This window comes from Lissotriton helveticus, chromosome 5_1, assembly GCF_964261635.1.
Source record: "Lissotriton helveticus chromosome 5_1, aLisHel1.1, whole genome shotgun sequence".
Classification (NCBI taxonomy): Eukaryota; Metazoa; Chordata; class Amphibia; order Caudata; family Salamandridae; genus Lissotriton; species Lissotriton helveticus.
The window spans coordinates 1283930924-1283951741 of NC_136065.1; the positions used below are offsets into that span (position 1 = coordinate 1283930924).

General features: G+C 42.0%; 1 protein-coding gene across 1 annotated transcript in view; it reads right to left on the reverse strand.

Annotated features, from left to right (window-relative positions):
• CYB5R1 (cytochrome b5 reductase 1) overlaps positions 1-20401 on the reverse strand; it is a 166892-nt gene extending 146491 nt beyond the window's left edge. The window contains exon 1 of the mRNA XM_078644111.1: positions 20267-20401. Coding sequence (XP_078500237.1) covers positions 20267-20281 — 15 coding nt within the window. The 5' untranslated portion in view covers positions 20282-20401. The remainder of the gene's footprint in view (positions 1-20266) is intronic.
• Between the last annotated feature and the right edge of the window lie 417 nt (positions 20402-20818).

The window sequence follows — 20818 nt, forward strand, 5'->3', positions numbered from 1 at the left end:
AAACTAACTATCAAGTTAACTAACAGTCAGCCCATGAGGCAAGAAAAGCCCCCATGATGCAGATACCGTTATCTGACGCAGTCACACTACGGCACAGGAACGTGTTATCTGATTAGGTCATAACGCTTGAGATCTAATTAGACAAGCGACATTCCTCCAGCCCCTGATAAGGCATACGACGTTCTCATAACAAATCAAACCTATGACAACCTGGAAAATCCGTGCGGCCATTGTTTTGATTTCACAGAGAACTTTAGTAAAGAATGTGCTAACGAGCAAGTCGTATGACATCTTTATTGACGTATCTATGTCCATCCTTACGTCAATCTCGGCACCTTTAAGGTATAAATATTGCCGATCTTGCCCTATGCAAACACACGCGTGGTGACGAGACGGAGCAGCCACACTTGCCGAAGCCGAGAGCAGGAGCAGACCCCGCTGGCAGCAGCCCCGCCTTCCTGACGCGCTGAGAGACGCGCTGCTATCTCAAGCCGAGAGACCCAGCACCGGCGCTTCTGGGCAGCCCTCGCAGGCAGCCTGGAATATCGAGAGCAGAGAAAGAGATACCATTCCTCATTCATCCTAAATTCCAGGTACAGAACTGAATAACCCCTCACAGAGAATTCTTTAGTTATTCACTTGGCAAAAACAAACTTAACTTAAACTGTAACTTTCTATTCCCGCCCACGCATTAGACTTAGGTCAGGTACACGGGGTAGGCGTATTTAGAAACACCAGTTGAGTACGTTTAGTCAAATGTATATGTGTATGTAAATATATTTTAATCATTTTAAACATCATATGGCTCAGAAACCATATCAATGTTTTTACAGTATTATTTTATACTATTGCTTTTAATGTATGCACTTTACTTAACTATAAGTATTGCAATAATATCGATCCATTTCTCTTGTACGAGAAAAGAGACTGATCAATAAATAACACCTTTTTATTGAACACGCCCGTCTCTTCCTTTTCTCTACAATCTGATGAGACTAAGAATGCACGTACTGACTGAGTAAAATAATTGCCTTGTGCTCACACGACTCTCGAGATTGACTCTTGATTAGGGGAGAGCAAAGTTGTCATGTTCTATGGTTGTCAGAAACTAAATCCCTTCTTGTCTAATCAGGGAAGTTAATTCCTCCTTGAACATTCGAGAAAGTTTCTAGCGAACTCTGAGCTACGCTGGCAAACCCAAAACTTAAGTCTAGTATCGACAGTAGTAGACCTAGTTAACGTCTGGTCTAGGCCTTTACTGCTGTAGGTATTATTCCAATGCGCAGAGCCTATTGGGAAAATAGGAACTACACTACAATCACAGTTTCGGAGGTGGAACTTGCCATTAGGACTAGCAAGGGAGCGAAGGCTCCTGGCCCTGACGGGGTGCCCATAGACCTATACAAGGCAGACATCATTGTGGGGCCCAGTCCTGACTAGGGTGTTTAATGCAGCAGTCCCGTAGGGCACACCGCTCACCTGGGGTGAATCTGTAATAATTCCAATTTATAAAAAGGGGGATAGGTCGGATGCTAAAAATTACCGCCCTATCTCGCTTTTAGATTCATCACTTAAAACCATGAGTCGGGTGCTGTTGGCCAGATTAGAAGAGTGGGCCGAAGGTAGCGGTATTCTGGCATGGTGCCAATTCGGATTCTGCAAGGGAATGAGCACCGTGGAACAATGCATTAATCTAGATCTCCTAATTGGGAAGTATACCCGTGCTAAGAAGGGCTCGCTTTTTCTCTGCTTCGCTGACCTAAGCAGCGCGTTTGATCTTGTTGATCACGCGCTGCTGTGGTCAACCCTATTAAATCAAGGTGCCCCAGCAGAGATTATTTACTTTCTGGCCAGATTATATTCTAAACTTTCTGCTCGTATTAGATATGGTCAAAGGAGGGAATGTACTGATTGTATCAGTGTTAAGTTAGGTATTAGACAAGGTTGTGTCCTTGCGCCCCTCCTTTTTTCCCTTTTTATTAACACAATAGACTCTGAGCTCAAGCAAGTTGACTCTGATGCCCCGTTAGTTGATGGTCAGGCTGTTCCCATCCTACTTTATGCCGATGACTCAGTCCTCCTATCCAGAACTCCTAGAGGCTTACAGAAATTGATGGACAAGTTTGCGGGTTTTATTAAGGAAAAAAATTTAGAAATGAATAATACTAAAACGTTTATTATGCCATGTGGAAAGAAAATGAGGAAGCTGAAATCTTTCCATATAGAGGGACAAAGAATAGAAGTTGTAAATAAATTCTGTTATTTGGGCATAACTTTTAGTAGCAACGGTTTGTGGTCTGAGGAGATATCCAATGTAAAAGCCAAGATGTCCAAAAGTGCTCATGGCGTTTTTAAATTTGCAAATAAACTTGGCGACTGGCGCATATATGAAATGCTACACATATATCGTTGCAGATGTGTTGCTATTGCGCTCTACGGATCCGGTGTTTGGGAGCACTGTCGCCACGGTGATCTGCAAATTGAAGAAAATAGTTTTCTAAAAAGATTGCTATGCCTGCCTAAGTCTGCTTCCACAGTGATAATTCACCAGGAACTGGGCTTAGAGTTTTTATCAGATTTAATCTGTTTAAGACCGTTGCTGGTATGGAGAGAAATATGGCATAAAAAGGAAACTAGTTTTACGAGGTGTATCATCACTGATTGTCTCCGCCTAGATAAAAGCTCATTGATCCCGTGGATTGATTATGTTGTGACAACTGCCAGGGATCTATTTAATCTTAATCTTCTGGATGATCAATAGAGTTTCCCCGATTTCTCCAAGAAGGAACTCAAATGCTCCTATCTATATAAGAAAGCCCAAGTGCGTAGAGACAATACAATGTTGTTAACTATCCCTCAGTATTATTACTCCAACCGGGACTCATCTGGCTTTTCAAAATACCTAAAGGTTGTCTCCAGACGATCCCATCGCTTTGTCCTTATTAGATTAAGACTCGGTATTGTACACCATTTAGTGGCATTTCCAGTTATGAAACATCATCCCTCTCGACCATGTCCATGAGATGGGGTCACCAAACAGAGCACTGTGCATTTCTTACTCTTGTGTGACCTTTATAAACATCTTCGTGTTGTTTATTTAAAACCTCTATTTAAAAAATGGACAGTCACTACGGTAAATTCAGAGATTGTTATTCTCCTTAGACGACCCTAATATTTGTTTTTATACAGCCATGTTCATCCTGAAATCTGTGGCCGCAAGGAAAAGCATGATATTTTATTTACCTTGTTGTATTGTATTTTCGAGCCGCACCTAATCTGTAAACTTTCACGCTTTTAATGATTTATTCTGTGAATGTACGTGTGTATGCTTTTATGATTTTTTTTTAATAATCGAATAAAGCTTTGAAACTGAACTGACTCTGGAAATGGGGACCCAAGGGGAGCAGGGCACAAGCCGGTATCCCCCTGGGTATGTTTGCACAATGGAATGGGCCATCAGGTGCAAGCAAGGAGTAATTAGGGAAAGACGGGCGCAAGAGGGAATCGATTTATAGAGGTTGGCTCAGGCAGGAAAACATACGGGTCGGAGGGCGCAAGGAAGGTAACGATTCTATTTTTGTATTAGGCAGTATTTTTAATCTGTGCCATTGTGGGGAAGTCTGTTGGGGAATTATGGCAGGCCACGAGGCAGTGAGGGTGGCCATTCGGGTCCTCTGTGTGGCAGGCAGGGAGGAATTATTTCAGCTGGCGGTTCCTGGGGTGGCTGGGGTGGGGTCTCGGCTGGACCAAAAGGAAGGGTGCACATGGTGCATCAGCCGTGATCTCTGCTTTTTTTTTTTTAACATTTCCATTGACTGGGAGTGAGCACAATGCCCAACTGTTACCGGTTCACTCACCGGTTACTGAAAATGCACAGGAAGATTCTGCAGTGCCCTCTGCATCATTAACGCCAGTGCTGGCCAGGTTGTGCTCATCCCCTGGGGATCACAGCACGCAGAGTGCACTATAGTGGGCAGGTTGGGGGGGGGGGAAGAGTTTAGCGGAACTGTGAAGACCAAAGGGAGGTACCCACGGTGGAGCTTCCTTGGTAACGGTGAAGAGCGTCAAGGGGAGGCAGGCTAGGAGTGTTTGTACTACATAACCAGGTTTTTTCCATTTAAAGGAGACGGGCCCTCCTTTGTGGGTTTTTAACTGAGAATTGCTTATGCCAGATAACGTGAATACATTTACGGTGCAAGGCCAGACATTCTTGCTAAGCACTGAACCCAATATTCCATATGTATGCCCCCCAGCTTTGCCCAGTGTTAACATTGCTTGTAGTGAAGAGGGAGGGTTGTTATCCGGCAATATGTGATCTGCTCAGCAGGGTTTATTTCTGAGGCAGGCCTCCAGTGATGGGAAAGTTATTTTACAGTAGGAATTTAGGGACTGTGTTAGGCCAGTTAAAGTGCATACATGGTCTCAACAGAAAGTTTACCTGGACGTTTCATTTTTAGAGAGTGGGCCTAATAGGAAGCTGGTTGGGCAACAATTAATTTTCAGGCAGGGATTGGGCCAACGATACCAGAGCTTAGATGCTTGACGCAGCATAATTTTTATGTTGGGGGAAGGGTAGTGGGATTGAGTAGAGCGAGACGTTAAGGCAAGGGATGACAGTAGGTACATTACTTTGGTATGGGAGGGACGTGTGGGCACAACTGAAAAGCCAGGTCCGTGAGACTTGAGGGGAAAGACGCCAGTTTATACCGCAGTGGAGACGGCTGGCGCGAGAGGCTTGCCAACAGAGAAGGTAGCGTCTTTTTCACATTGGCCCGAAGACAAAGGAAAATCTAGAGCGTATTTCCCTTCCACCTCAGAAGCAGATAAGCCTATGTCAAAATTTCAATGGAGATTTTATGATGGTCAGGTGGGTGATGGGGAGATTCCGGGCGGGAGTGGGAATGTTTTTGGGCAACGATGAAGAGCATTTGGATTGTGTAATGGAATGTGATGATCTGGAAAAAAGGTGAATTAAAGGATGGGGATTGTGGGGAAGATGGGGGAATTGCTATGCTTAACAAGGGGGATCAAAAGGGGGGCAAACCAGTGTCTTAGTCTATTGCAGAAGTCCAGAGCGGACTGGGCAATTGAGCAGAACACACTAAGCAATGGACAGCACCAAGTCGGTTCCCAGGAATTTGGAGGACGTTCGACACAATCGCCAAAAGGAAAGGAGAATGGGGGCAGCATGGAAATAATTGGGAAAACCGAAGAAAGGGACAAGATCTATTGATGTTGGGGGAGGGAGGTTTTTTGGGTAATGAATTAGACACAAGTACACAAATGGATCGCAAGCCGAGGTTGTCCTTAGTAATACATTAAAAGGGTCTGTGTTAGTAGTGGTGGTCAGTAGTAAACACAATAAGGAGGTAGCTGATGACAAAACTGATGAGGAGGAGGATAAAAATAATCATAAGAAATTTCCTTACATGGGTATTGGCATGCCCTTGGGTTCTAGTTTATCTGAAAAGACACAAATATAATTTGAAGACATTGAGTTTGTTGAGGTCTTTAAACTCTTACATAGAGATATGCAAGCCAAGGAAGGCTCTAAAGAGGAAGAATAGGAATTCACTAAGAGAACTAGGATTCCCAAGACAATTGAGAATTGGACATCTGCTTATCTTATTTATGCAAGCATTTACTGTGAAAAGCACCTGGGATAGAGCAGTGGATATGGTTAAATACATGGACATAATTAGAAAGGGGCGAATGTAATTTGGTGGTCTTTAAATAGAGGTTTCTGCAACAGACAATTCTGCCGTTACAAGCATGAGTGTTCACAATGTGGGGGAAAACACCCACTCATCCATTGTTTTGAGGGTCAGAGGTTTAGCGAGCATGGGCAAGGGCAGATGGGGAAGAGGCCAGTCATTTAAATTTACATCAATGGGCCCATACGTTATTTAATTTGGAGGTTTTTGTTGAGCTGGTTCCAATTTTATCCAGATTCAGAGGTTTTCCCCTGGTTGTTCAGCAGAAGTTAACCTCAGAAGTAGCGGCAGGCAGAGTAGCGGGCCCCTTTTTGTGCTTTGCCCTATGGACAACTTAATCTTTTCTTCTCTGGGTGTTGTGCAAAAGAAAACTGTGGGGGAATTTCGTTTAATACATCACTTATCCTGGTTGGAGGGCTCATCAGTCAATGCCTTTAATTCACAACAACATTCTAGCGTGTCTTACGCATCAGTGGTCGATACATTGAAGTTGGTCAGATCAGCTGGGAGAGATGTAATTTGGGAAAAAAGTGATATACAGTCAGCTTTTTGTCTTTTGCCAATCCATCCTTCTGATTTTGAACTTTTAGGCAGGCATTTCCACGACACCTTCCATGTGGACAAAGTGCTGCTTATGAGCAGTGCAATATCTTGGCTCTCTATTCGAGACCTTTAGCACTTTCTCACAATGGCGTTTTACCCAGTTTAGTGATTATAGGCCTGCTTCTCAATACTGGGACGACTTTATGTTATTTGGTGTACAGAACACTGACCAATGCCAAAAGGGTTTGCACAAGCTTCAGGTTATGGCTCAAGAACTTGGTGTACCCCTGGCACCTGGAAAAACTGATAGTCTACACAAAATTGTATTTTTGGCAATTGAAATAGAGACGAAGGAAATGGTAGTCAGGCTAATAGCGGTGAACGTTCAGGAGATTGCGTTGTTCTTGTTGTCTATGATTTATGAAAAGAAACTGGAGCTTCGAAAGGTGCAGAGATTATTGGGTTATCTGAACTTTGCTTGTAGAGTGGTCAAGGCCAGCAGAACCTTTTTGTAGGCATTTGGGCACGTTGTTTTCCAGCACCTATCTCCCTCATCACAGAGTGCGTATAACTGCGGCTATCAAGGCTGACCTTCACATCTGGTTGTAGTTTCTTGCGGAGTTCAATAGAGTGTCTTTGTTTTTGGCGGATGAAGATATGATCTGGCAGTTACAAATATTCTCCAACGCATCATGGGCTTAATGTTTTGGTATATTTTGGGATGGTCGTTGGTGTTTAGGAAGTTGGCTTGTACAATGGTTACAGCCAGGTCACAGCATAGCTTTTTAGAATACTTCGCACTACTTGTGGCATTGTTCGTCTGGGGAGAGGCGTTCAAGAACAGATATGTCCTTTTCATTTTAGACAATTAGGCTGTAGTTGAGTTGATTAACATACAAAAAGTCAAGGGATTTGTAAGTTTTATGGTTTTTACATGCCTGTATGCTGCAACGCCTGCACCGTAATATTGTTCTTACAAGCATGTCACATTCCTGAAGTTAACAATACTATAGCGGATGCTCTGTGTTGTTTTCCGTGGGGGACTTTGAGTTCTGGCACCTGGGGTGGAACACAACAAGACTCAGATCCTGCAGCACGTTTCAGGCCTGGGGGGAGTGAGGATAGTCGAACTGATAGAAAACTCAGTTGCAGCATCCACACGAATGACTTATCAACAAGCTTGGTAAGATTTCATAAGTTATGGTAACATGGTTTCACAGGCTGAGAGTATGGTCCATGAAGAGCATTTTTATTAGGTTTGTGCTGCAGTTGTTAAATAAATGTCTCTCCCACACTACTATCTCAATTAAATTAGCAGGTATTTCTTTTATGGGCTGTTGTGGTGGGGTAGGAACCCGGCAGGCGGTGTGCTGGGGAAAAAAGTACTTAAAGGTTTAAGTAGGGAACAGAGCAGAACAAAAATGTTGAGAGAACCAGTGACTTGATTGGTTAAAGCAAATGTTGATATAGTTGCCAAGTTGCTGTTATAACCAGTTTTAATGTTTGAAAATTTAGGTTATGCTTTCTGTGGTTGTTTTGGGGCAGTCAGAGCATCCGATTGGCTGGGGATAAGGCACACAACAGGTATAGGTAGCAATTACGTTTTTCTAGAGCAACATAGATTAAGGACATGGTGGAGGGCATCCAAGATGGATCAATTAGACAGGTATAAATGGGTTTCATTGAACAAAAGTGGGGTGGAAGGGCGTTGCCTTGTAATGGAATGTGCTAATTTTCAGACTTCCAGTTTTTGTAAGCCAGGGAATATTTTTGCCACACTAATGGAAACATGATTTTTATTGCACAGCTATTAGCAGTAATGAGGAAGGTGATCAGCAGGTTGGGTAAGAATCCAATGCTTTTGGCACACACTCTTTTAGAATTGGGGCGGTTGGAAGCTGCAGGACTGGGTTGGTCATGGTCAGATATAATTAATCAACAGGTGGATAGGACACTTGTAACCACGTTACACGGAGATATGTTAGATAACCCTCATAAACGCTGTGTATTGGTCGTGCGTTTTATATCTTTTCTCCGCCCCACACTAGCGCTGTGGCATTTATCATCGGGTTAACCAACGTGCTTCATGCCAGCCTCAACCAGAGGCATTCTCTGGTGCTACGTGGCAGTATCCAGAGATCTCCGTACGTACCCCTACATGAAGGTTTTTTGCTAAAAAACTTTAGTCTCCAAACAACACTAGACTTTTGTTTTGTTGGTTGGATAACTGCTTTAAAAATAAGTGGGTATGCTTAACAGACCGCGTTACTAGGTCTGTTGCATATCACTTCAACATACACAAAAACGTCAACATGTTTCAGCTCCTTATGGCCCAGCCGGGTCTGTGGAGCCTTCGTCAGGACAAAATACACAAGTTTTAAAATGTACTTAAACAATTAGTGTAGTATATTTGGGTTTCAATTGTCTTACCCAATTGTATTCAGGGGTATTGTTCACCTTCGTATTACGGTGACCTCTCCTTGAATATGCTTGATATTTTAATCGACTCTCGTCATCAGGGGGGATGGACTACTTGGTCCCAGGCCGCGAGGAAGGCGGATTCCGCGTCTGGTGCTGGCTCTGCCCCCTGGACTGTTGGGGAGTACAGGACAAGGGGAAAGGGAAGGAAAATGATAGGGGGTTTCTTTAACATGATTATAGTTTTTTGAGGATGCTTGATCACCATTGGGGGTTTATGTTTTGAAGCTATGTTAAGCTGATTTGGGGATTGACTTATGATCTAACTGTTAATGCTGTGTTATTTAAAGTTATGCTATGCACCTTTCTTAATAAAGTGGCCTTTTTTTGCTAATGAAGTGGTGAGTTGTGAATTATAGTGAGAATAAGAGCGCTGCCAAACTTTCATATCTGTTTTGCTAGGGAGAAATTACAGCACCCCCTACATGTGAGTGGACTAAGGAAGGCACGCATGTAGGCCTGAAATCAGGGCAGCACTCTGTATGAGAGCTGACTGAGGAAGATCAGCGTCTCCCCACACAGGCACAGTATGCTGATGTCAAGTCATAGGACTGCCATCCTCTTCACTACCTGCCACACACACACACACACCACCACCACCGCACCATGCTCAGAGTTGGAGCTGGAGAATAAAAGTAGCTCCAATGCTACTTGGTGCGCATGAATCAGACAGCCAACCCCATAGTACAAAATGAAAGCACTACCAACACGGAAGTGCCTTTCATCTTACCTTTTCCTTTTACGTATTTCCCACCACCACCCCCAATCTCCATTGCGAGAGTTAGTGTTGGGGAATCAGAGCAACCCATCACTACCTTAAGGCTTCTAAACAGGTTTGGGGTGTGAAATCTGAATGCCCATGCCATCGGCCACCTATCACTGCCCAAATAGGAGCCACCTTCTATGTAACCACTTCATCACACCAAAATGAAGGTTCAAAGTATAGGATTCAGAGCTTTCTCTACTTTCCCCCTCTTTCTCTACATCACAGAGGAACAAGAGAGCTACAGTTATAAGCTGCAAGCACGCCCACTGCTCAATTTAATTTTCGGAGTAAAAGATCATTTACTGAATTGCACAAGGAAAAAAGAGCGAAGATTCCTTGAAGAACTCTGAAAATGTTGTCCAAGGAAGGTTATCATCTGTTCTCATTATTGACCTTAATTAATCTACTTTGACTGCAGTACAGCTCATAGCCCTCTACGTTTTTAGCAGAAAACCTCACAGGCCTCTACATATCTGGCACCAAGACCATCTTACACTTACTGGTGCAAGTCTGATTAGGTGCTAAAATCATTACACCTTTAAAACTCTAGTATCCACATTCTCCAAACTGCAGCAAGAGAACTGTAAGAAAAATTGAAAAACAAAGCTGCAGCACTCAATATCCTTTGGGACTAGGTAATATCAAAGCCCATAGAAAAGCTCACAAAATCTGCTTTCTTCTCATCACAAGCAAATGCTGCGCAACCCTCCTTCAACTATCACTTATTATAAGAAAGGACATTACAACCAATGCTGTACTGTTTTTTATGGCAATATAATCACATTTTAACCCATCTGCCAGCTAATGCTCCTGCTTAGAGCATCCTCCGCATACTGCAAGAATCTGATCGTCCATTTACAAACTTGATTAAATATCTTTCTAGATATTATATGCTCCATCAAACCATTCACTAAGGTTCTCTCATAACGAACCTGGATGGAGTACGTACTCCAGGGGTCTCTCAGCTGATCAGTAATGACTCCCAATATGAATTCATTAATTGTTTCCTTCGTGAAATTACTTAAAACTCACTTGTTAAAAGGAATGCAGCTGAAAAAGAATCAATTGAATGATTCAAGCCTGTCATTCGTGTACCCCTTATCTTATGACCCTCATACTTTTCATTTGGATCCCTATACAGTGTAATTACTTCTTAGGGGAGAAGGCATTGCAGGTTGCATAGACTTAACTTTGCTCTAGACATGGCACACTGGTGCCTGCATTTCCTTGCTCTTTTTTATTGTACTTGGTTAACTGTACACATTCTACTATCTCTGTTAGACGGTGCTCTAGAAATACTTTAGAAAATAAAGTTAAAGTCTAAAAATTAAGTTTAAGTTGGTGAATAAAGTCCCCCAACCTCCTCTCACCCCTATTCCTCTGACATGTACCCTTCATCCATCTACTTTTTACCTCTATCACCAAACCTTGGCACTGGCAAATCATTAGGAAAAATGTAATGGATTGGGTGGTAATGCAGTACGGTCTGCATGTGCGACCGCTGCCTCTCAAGCAGGGCCCAAGTCCTAAACAAGCATTTACAATGCAATGGTCTCGGCATGATTAAAGGTAGAGCTATTGGCATTGCTCATGACTTTTTTAAAAAAAATCATAAATCAATGGCATTGTCATTTATATTGCCAATAGCTTAATCGTTAAATAAATGGCAGTCATTTACAATGCCAATAGCTTAATCGCTCGCAAATGCATGACCTATTGCATTACACCCACACAGAGCCACACACACAAAGCCACCCACACACATACATAGCCACCCACAGAGACACCCACACAGACAGAGCCACAGAGCCACCCACACATAGAGCCATCTATAAAAAAAAGCTATCCACACAGAGCCACACACACACACACACACACACACACACACACACACACACACAGAGACACACACACACAGAGACACACATAGAGCCACACAGCCACATACACACACACAGACAGAGCCACACACACGGATGCACACTGAGCCCACTACCAACTATTTGCGCTCAAGGCCTCTAAACCTGTGAGAAGAATGAATAAGATATGATGGGAAAATTAGACTTCGTAACCCAGGAGCACTGCTAAAAAGAGCACCTACAAGCTAATTAGCGAAATATAAGCAAAATGAACATATCAAGCAGTAAAAACAGTACAATTAAGTGGCAGCTAAATAGAGAATTTGGGAGAGGCTCAACTCGACCTGCGCACCAGCAAAGAATGAGGTCATGATGGCTAGGCCAATGAGGGATATGAACTTTTGTTGTTGCTGAATGGCTTTTTAAGACACACAACTGAGGATCTCTCATGTGTTTTGGATACTGTAGTTTAAATTTGATACAGTGAGCCGCTGTTTATTAATGTGACAAAAGAGAAAGATAAAGCCTCACTTCCGGTCCTATTGTAGAATTATGGATAATCTGGGGACACCCATACATAAAAACAAAAAGACAAACAAAGTCTCTAAAGTCAAATGATTAAAGGCAACCAGTACATTGTATAATATGGAGATGAAGAAAACTGTCTTCCCGACTACTACACTCACTAAAGTTGAATAGGAACTCCAGAAGAATGCTACATAGAAACCACCACCTATGGAATCAGCAGACTCGCTTTCGAACTAGACACAGTACAGAAACTATGACACAAGATTGCTGACTATGCACTATATCTATTCATTAAAGGAAATTAGTTGCTGACACAGTAGCCCAGGATATTGTCCTTGACACTCTGCACACTACAATGGTGAGAATGGTACTGTCCAGAACAAGTTCAGAATCTGTCAAATACAGCGCTGAAGGGAAAAAATGATGTCACACACTTCCTGCAACTCAACTGCTTTTTCTAAAATTACTAAAAGATATAGCTATCTCGTTACAGATGACATATTTTACATTGTTCTAATCCCGACAACTAACTTGCATTTTTACTGCAGTGCACTGAAGATAAGTCCTAAAAAGGTAGCCAATTTCCTCAAGACTGATGTACTGCCGTTAACAACCGGTTTCAATAGAAGATGTTTAAGACAGTATTTAAGGCGGCCACTGAGTGACATTTGCGTCATATCTCCAAAATACACCACATCAAGCTATGATCCAAATTAAATAAACAATCACTAAATCAAAGGGAAAATACTCATTTTTTCGTGTCCAGATGAAGTAGCATTTTTTGTATTATTTCTTTTAAGATGAATGACACCACTAATAACAGAGTAAATATGGATTAGGCTGCTCATGCTTTGTGCAATTAAATTAAAAGCTAACGAAAAAAAGGTTTCCACTTGCATGGAAACAGAAAATGCTTGCAGATGTAACTACAGTGAATCAGAGCTAATATTTAGCTGCAATACATAGTACAAATAAGACTGGTAGTGAGAGGATCAGTTTAATAAGTATACTACTTCATCAAAGGCACACACAGTTCAAAAAATATATACAAATCACCCAAGCATAGGAAGTGTTAAAAACAAAACTGCACATCGCAACTGCAAAATTCGGTAGAGCTTCTGTTTTGACGGTACTCATGGAACGGTCACCCATCATTACCCTGGAAGTTACGTAGCAGACTGCATCCATCTTTTAGATTCTAGGCAACATGGTCCGCTGCTGAAGGCAGGCGAAAACAAGTGTTCATAACCTAAGACTGAAACTAGACATGGTCACAAAAATCTGTGACACACAAGTGCTACATGTCCATAAATCCCAGGCGTTACTCCAAGCCGAGTAGCGCACTAGAGCTTCCGCTGCAGTTCTAGGCACTACCGTGAGAACATCAAATGAAATCCCAATCACAACGTTTGGTCTTACGTAGATGGATTCCAGCCTTGCACAAACACAGCAGCGCCGCCCACTTCTGCTCGGTGACGGCGGCTAAGGGAGGCCATTATTTCCCAAGTTACTTCAAAGGAGACGTGTGTGGAGTACTTTATTCTGCAGAGAGTTGCCGCGCAGCCTGGACTTTTGTGGTTTAATTATCCTTCTCAGACTGCACATTATGTCATGTTGACAATAGGGAGAAGTATGCAAATGACGCTCTGCTGAAATGAGGATTGCAAGTAGCCTCACCGCTAAGGGACCTTACGCTAACAGCTATTGGGGTGCTTGCTGCAGAGCAAACACTGCTGGATCGCGCCGCTCTTGCTCAAGGTCTAACATGGCACCCTCTTGAAGCTGTGTGAAAAGAGCGCGTAGTGTCAAAACAGATTTGCGGGCCTTTGGTGGAGATTATAGGAAGGGACACACCTCAGGCAGCATTTTAAAGAGGATACGAACATTAATGGCACGTACCGTATTCACGGAGGTCCGGCTGAGGGTGCAGCCTGGCTCCGGTCCATGCAAAAAAAAAAAATGGCGCCCACAAGCTTCCGAAATTTTTCGGATTCTGGGGCGTGTTTTGCTGTCCTGAGTGACGGACGACGTCACGAGCTAAAGAACAGCAAAACTTACGCCCCCGAATCCGAAAGAGACGGGGCTTGTTTGGAGTGACTCCCTTCTCTTCCAATGGCAGGCCTCCGTTTAGGAAGCCAGCCAATGGAAGCGAACGGAGCAGAGAGGCGGGTTTAAACTGCCCTACTCCAAAACATAAGATCTCCGGACCGGAAGCTGCGCTTTGCGCAGCTTATAGGTCCCTCGACCTAAAAAAGAAGTGGGGAGACGCGGTCACCGGAAGTGACGTCACGGGGGTATTCATATGCCTTTAAATGAGTCTGCAACCTGCCGCACCCCACACCACGCCTGCTGCCAAGGTGAAACGCAGGGCAGATCAGCTGAAAAACCGTCACAAACAATTACACAAAAACTGCTTACCGCTGTTTGGAAGAGGCTGTCGGTTTGTTTCCCAATACAAAGCCTCACCTGTAATTACGCTTCGGCGGATTTCGCGACTCGGCGCTCTAATTGCCAGGCTGTCGAGCTGCGAGAGAGGCCAAAGAGTGAAGTCCAGCTTTTGTGCAGGGGGGACGGCGTCCACCCGGTAAAATAAGTGGGGGGAGGCCGTCCACCCACGTGGTACCCCGACTCGAGCCCTGCTCTCAAGAAAGGATTATTGCAATGCGGTTGGGTCAAGGTGTGATCCAATCCCTGGTTCATAGCAATGCTCAAGCATTCACTTAATTATAATCTAAACAGACTCCACGACAGCTTAAGAACAGGAACTTGCCAGATACATATGTTAATTTATTTACAAGTCAAGCAATTTTGACCAAAAAAACCCCGCAAATGAAAAAACCTGTACTAACTAAAATCTATAGGTCCCTCCTTCGCAGTATTCCTTAGCTGAATGATATTCCAACAACCAGCTAGTTGAATGTTTTTTTAACCTTCCAGTTAATAGAAGCTGTTAACAAGAATACTACTACTGTGCAACAGTTAACGTCTCTGAAGCCATTTCAACATTCTTGTAGATTTGTCTTCTGTGATATCCATCTTCTCTTGTTCAGAAATTGCTAGCTCCTTTATGTAAAGTGTTTCTGCACCCTTGCTTAGGGTTATGACTCCGCTATATAATTAAAATAATAAAAAGTTGCGCTATGAACTACAGCTGTCAGATTTTGTCTGGAGAGAGAGGAAAACCACACAGAAAAAGTAGTCATTAACTAGGGAGCAAAAGCTCCATTACAAGCAAAAACAAAAAAAAGAAAAAAAAAATCGAGGCTGAAGAAAAGGTAGACAAACCAGCCACATGCTGCTCAACGAAGAATCAAATCATATAATATAAACAGGACAAGAAACAGCAAATATTACTAGGTGATTGCAAATAGGATATATGAGCAGCTCACCTGATCAGTTCAGTGGACACAGACACCGTGAATCCCTTCAGGTGACCAGACAAAAAAAAGACGTTGCAAAGCTTGTGGACCTTATCGTGGATGGACATTTGTATGCAGATGGGTCTCTGTAGTGACTTGTTGCCCATAAATTGTTGTGTATTGGTGAAGCTTAAAATAAACCTTGGCATTGTACAAATACCAAGATGACTAGCACTGTCAATGCCTGCTTTTGATAAGTTTCATTTTATGAATTCAGAAGTCATTCTAATGCCAGACCATAGTGACTGTAATATTAGAATCAAATATGCTGCAAGAAGTAGAATTGAGAACTTTAAGATTGGGTGGATTCTCAAAGCCGTGCTTTAGAAATCGAGTATTGCTTTCAAAGCATTCCTATAGCAAGCTGAGCTCGCAGGTAGAAACTAAGGTAGGTCTTCAGGCAACAATTTCAAAAGGTAGGCGCTTATTATCCTTCTTTTATGTGAACATCCAGGGCCTTACTTGACCATAGATTGGGCTACATATAGGCTTATTTTGATGCTAAAGTAGCTCTGGTCCCATCCATTTAGAAAGATTTATTGCACAAAGACCCACTGTTTTGGCATTCAAAGTATGCACAGACAATCGATTGAGAATATAGAGACAGAAGTTAAAAGAGAAATGTCCAACAGAGATTCAGGAGAGCTGGATCCATTCCAGATTTTCAGGATATTCATTGAAGAAATTAACATACATTGCTGGTTATCTGCAAAGGTACAGTGATTTCTGGGATGGAGATTTTCCTTGTGGTAAAGTATAGGGAACTTTTTACCCATACTTCACTATAAGGAGATATCTACCCTCACTGCAGTCTCCATATGTTAGAGTATAGGGAAAAATAAAAAAGTTTATTAAACTTGAAAACATCAGTAAAACATATTTTATGTTAAATATGAATATAAATTAATCGTATTTGTATTTTAAATCCAGGACGCAAGCAAACAAATGCTACATCATTAGTTTATCCACTTTCAAACACATCCGTCTGACAGGTCAACCGAGGTGGGATATATGGGCCACCGCTCAGCCTGCTTTTCCTGTGCCTAACCCTCCTATCACAGAGGGTTTGTGGAGGTGAACTGACTTGATACTAATGTTTACACCTTTTGGAATCAACTTTCAAAATGAGTAACACATCGACTTATACGTGCATTAGGACATGAGGCGTGGCCATTTGAGAATAAAGGATCGTGTTTTTAAGACCTCATTACACTTTGAGGTTTAGTTCAATAGACTCTCAACGGCGTAGATCTTAAGGTATCATTTAGCCCTGATGAAGCCTGGTTTAAGTCTGCATATGCATGGCTTGAAATAAGAAAATAAATAAAGCAAGATTCGACTTCAAGATTGAAGACCCAAGACTCATTCTTTGTTTACATTGTCCAAATATTGTTGCCTCTCTATTTTTGGTGTATATTATTATTTTGTTTGGTCCATAAGCAGAGGACCTTTGAGGTGGGCAACACTGACTGTAATAATCCATGAAAAAATAATTGTGACTACAACAGGCGGTGCAGCTTTAATCCATAGGATATTTTGTAATTTGTGTTAAGTATCATAAGTAACGTATTTTACATTTATTAGAATAATTTTAATAGATTAAATTATAATATTTTTCTTAGGTTTATATAAAAAAAATCACATCTAAAGTAACAAAAAATATTATGTATTAATAATTATCAAAAGTGACATACAGACTGAATCAAATTTAATTTCATTATATTTTAATAATGTTATGCTCATTTATAAATTCAAGTTGCAATATGTCCAAATAAAGTAAAAAGAAGGTATCTTTTTTAACTTTATATGATATTTATTTTTCCAACTATTTACATTCATTTAATTTAACATTTGTTTTCTGTGGGAGTCTATTTTAATCATTATCTCCATTATATTTAATGGGAGGGTGTTTGAGCACCAGCAGTTGGTCATGTGTGGTGCTGTACCAACTCCAGCTCTGAGCTGGAGTACATTTACTAGTGTTTTGGGTCCTTTTTGGCAGTTGTCACTATAGAAGTTTGTGAATAGGAGCGGGATTGTTGTTTTGTGGGTGGGTCCATGTCTCTCCCTACACCCCTGTTCCTAAATCCCTCCCTACTCCTCCCTAACCCCCTTAGTTAAACAGTACTCCTCATTTTCCAGTCACTCTCCCACATTTACTACAAACATGTACACCTAAGCGTGGGGAGACTCCGCAATCTGAAGCTAAGACAGGCGGAGGGACAGGCCTCTGCACGTAGTTTGTGACTAGCATTTTGTAGTATATTTCCAGTACTAGAAAACTTACTATGAAGTATAATTTGTGAATAGGTTCCCATGATTCTAAATAGAACTAATTTACATAGTGTGCGGCTGTCTCAAAAATCTGGACTCGATCTAGGTACTTGGCCTAGCTTGTACACCTATCATTTAAAACAGGCATATTTTGTACATGTTGCAGCAACTTTTCACTATTAGATTCTCAGACTGCACTACATGCTTAATTAACATACCATACTAAAGAAAACATTTTATGTCTCCAGATGATTTGGGGGAAATTACTGATATATGATGACATAATTCTAACTTACATTGTGCCTTATCACCTTTTGTATTAGCTGATGAGCCCGTTTGAATGAGTACAGCAAATAAAATTACTTACAAATGTTAAGACATACTTTTTTTGTTCTGAATGCAGGAAGGAGAAAACAGAGAACCCTTGGAAGTAAGACAGATGCAACTATCTATATAATACAAAAAGTATTTTATGAAGTGGCTTGACAGCACAGCTATCACCAGACAATTATGTGATCCTCCTTTGAGATGGGCGTTTTGCTCCATCCACATGTTGGGAGCCAGGTGTACATGTTTTGATTGGGCAGAAGTTGTGTGCTTCCACAAAAAAGTGCTGCCCTGCAAGCAGCTGGAATAATTGTGTTGATTTATCCAGCTGCCTAAGCTTGAATTGTCAGGGGTGCACACATGACATTGGAATGCTATTGAAGTGTCTTAGATAACTAGATAATTTGTGTTGCTTTTCTCTGGCAGCAGCACAGATGAGGGGGCTGTCATTAACCTTCATGGATTTGTAGGTCTGGCATGACAGTGCAACTGTCACCTAACCTTTTAACCTACCAATATTATTCTAAATTTTTTTGCTTCCATGTAAATATATATGAATTCCAATTTTATTTACTTGTAATGCTTAACAATACATGCCACCAGGGCTTTAAGTGGGATGAAAAAACTGGGGTGTCTGAAAGGGGCGTGGTCGATGTAATTAAGGGCGTGCCTTAAAAAGACAGAAGGTAAAAATCTGTGTTAAGAAGTGTGCTGCCCATCTGGTATTTTGCTGTTTCTATCATTGCATCCAGATATATAATTCAACAAGTAACATTACACCTACAACAAGCCTGGACTTTTAGCTTTGCCAATGGTTGTTAGTTGCATAAGATAAATAAGCAACAACTATGTCGTCCTTGTATATTATATTGAAAATGCTTCCATTCTGAAATAAGGCTGTAAAAGACCTACAACGAGCCTCTTTGAAGTTACCTCAAAGGCAGTGAAGAGTGGCACTGCTATAGAGTTAAGACTTTTTTTCGCCCTGAGAGTGAGGGCAAAAATGGAGAGCCAGATAGGGACCGGTCTCTGCACCTGCCTTTTAGAACCGCTGGTGCTGAGCAACGACAGGACCCGGTCCACTTAAAGGCCTGCATGCCACATTCCTTTACAGCCGTACCTATTGGCATTGCCAATGCTTGTTTCCATCTGTTCATTTAAGTGCATAGCTTCTAGGTAACCCATGCCATGCGCGACTGGCACTTTTAAACACTTCTAACGACTTAGCCGAATGCGTTTTGCATTCCGGTCTTTGTAATTTGCTTTAACTACTACTACATGTATTGAGGACTTAAGCATTCCAGCATGGTAGATACTTTTGAAAAAACCCATGAATTGCTAAAGGTGTCATATAAGCTGTGAGACACATCACGTCATACGTGACAGCATCGCGTGTTTGCCTTAACATGTGCCCCTTACGGTACATCTTCCTTTGCTTTTATAACCCACAGAGCTTTGTGCCTTACAAGTAACTATTCTTTGTTCACTGCTCTTTTGATGCTCATCGCGTGAACGACCAGTACTCCTGTGAGGCGCATTAACAGGTGTTCCCCTGAAATGCAGCACCCAATGCCCCAGAACTGCAACACTTTCTGCCCTTTTTATAATGCACATTCGCCCGTGCCCTTGTGATGCACTTCAGTCTGTGTGCCCTGCGGCTAGGGTTCCGTTACAATTGTTGCGCGTTGACTGATGTGTTTTCCTGCTGCATGGTTATCTGCATGTTTATTGTACTGTAATGGAAATGAGTGCTCGTAGGAGCGATGCTTGTTATGCATGAAGCGCTTTTAATGTGATTGCAACAATGTAAAACCCGCGCATACAATTCTAAAGGCGCATCACTATATCGTGAATAGCCTGTAAAAGCCGCGAGACCGTATTTTGCTACTGTGTATATCAAAAAAAGATGTTTTTAAATACACACGCCCTTTGTGCAAGTAATAATATTATAAACACGTGGTAAAAAGTATTCAACAGCCCAAACCAAAGAATCAGGTTTATTATCTATGAACCATCGTATTCTTGATGTCTGGCACGGACCAGCGAAATCCCGATTATTTCACGTGCTTCATGATATATTAATCGTAAACTATGAAGTTCTGGAATGCATTCAATTATGCAAAAAGTAACCCTGTGGACTGCAATAATAAGCACACGAGGAAAGACCATAAGAATGGTAAAGTAAATTGTGGTGGTAGGGAGGAGCAATGGTGGTACACCCCCGAGACAGCCCAACCTCTTAGGAGAGACATCTGCTAGTTCAGTGACAGCTCTCAATTTAAGGGGCTGCCACGGCTGGGCTACAGTCAGCAGAAATACCTGTGGCAGCGTAGGGTATGGAAGGAGTTGTGTACTCACCACAGGGGAGCCCATGGTCGCCGCTGCAGCTCCGTCCACACTTGTAGCTGTTACGACTCCGACTAGTGACAGCAGGAACACCACCCTCCAGAGCCCGTCAAACTAGGTAGTCTTGGAAATAGAAAGAGGACGTCCAACATGTGTACAATATTGCGGCCATCTTAGAAGGCTGATTCCTTCAGTTCCTTTTTTTTTTATCATTCAAAGGCAAGGTCATTACAGAGAGCAAATGGATTGCCAACTTTTGAAAAGTGATGAATATTACACACTAGCGTTATTTTCTAATTATAAATCGGCACATACAGTGTTTATATATAATATAGACAGGCTTTATGGTCAGCTACTAGCGACCACCCACTCCCTATCTTGTGCACCACCACAAGTACAGCTCAGTTCAGTTCAGAGAAACTTTATTTCGGTCAGTGTGACCTACAAAAGTACAACTTCTAGATCATATGTTAAAATACACAACAGCATACAGATATCAATTTGGAACACTATAAAAGACACAATACACCTAAATATATAAATTAACTACCTTCATACATGATA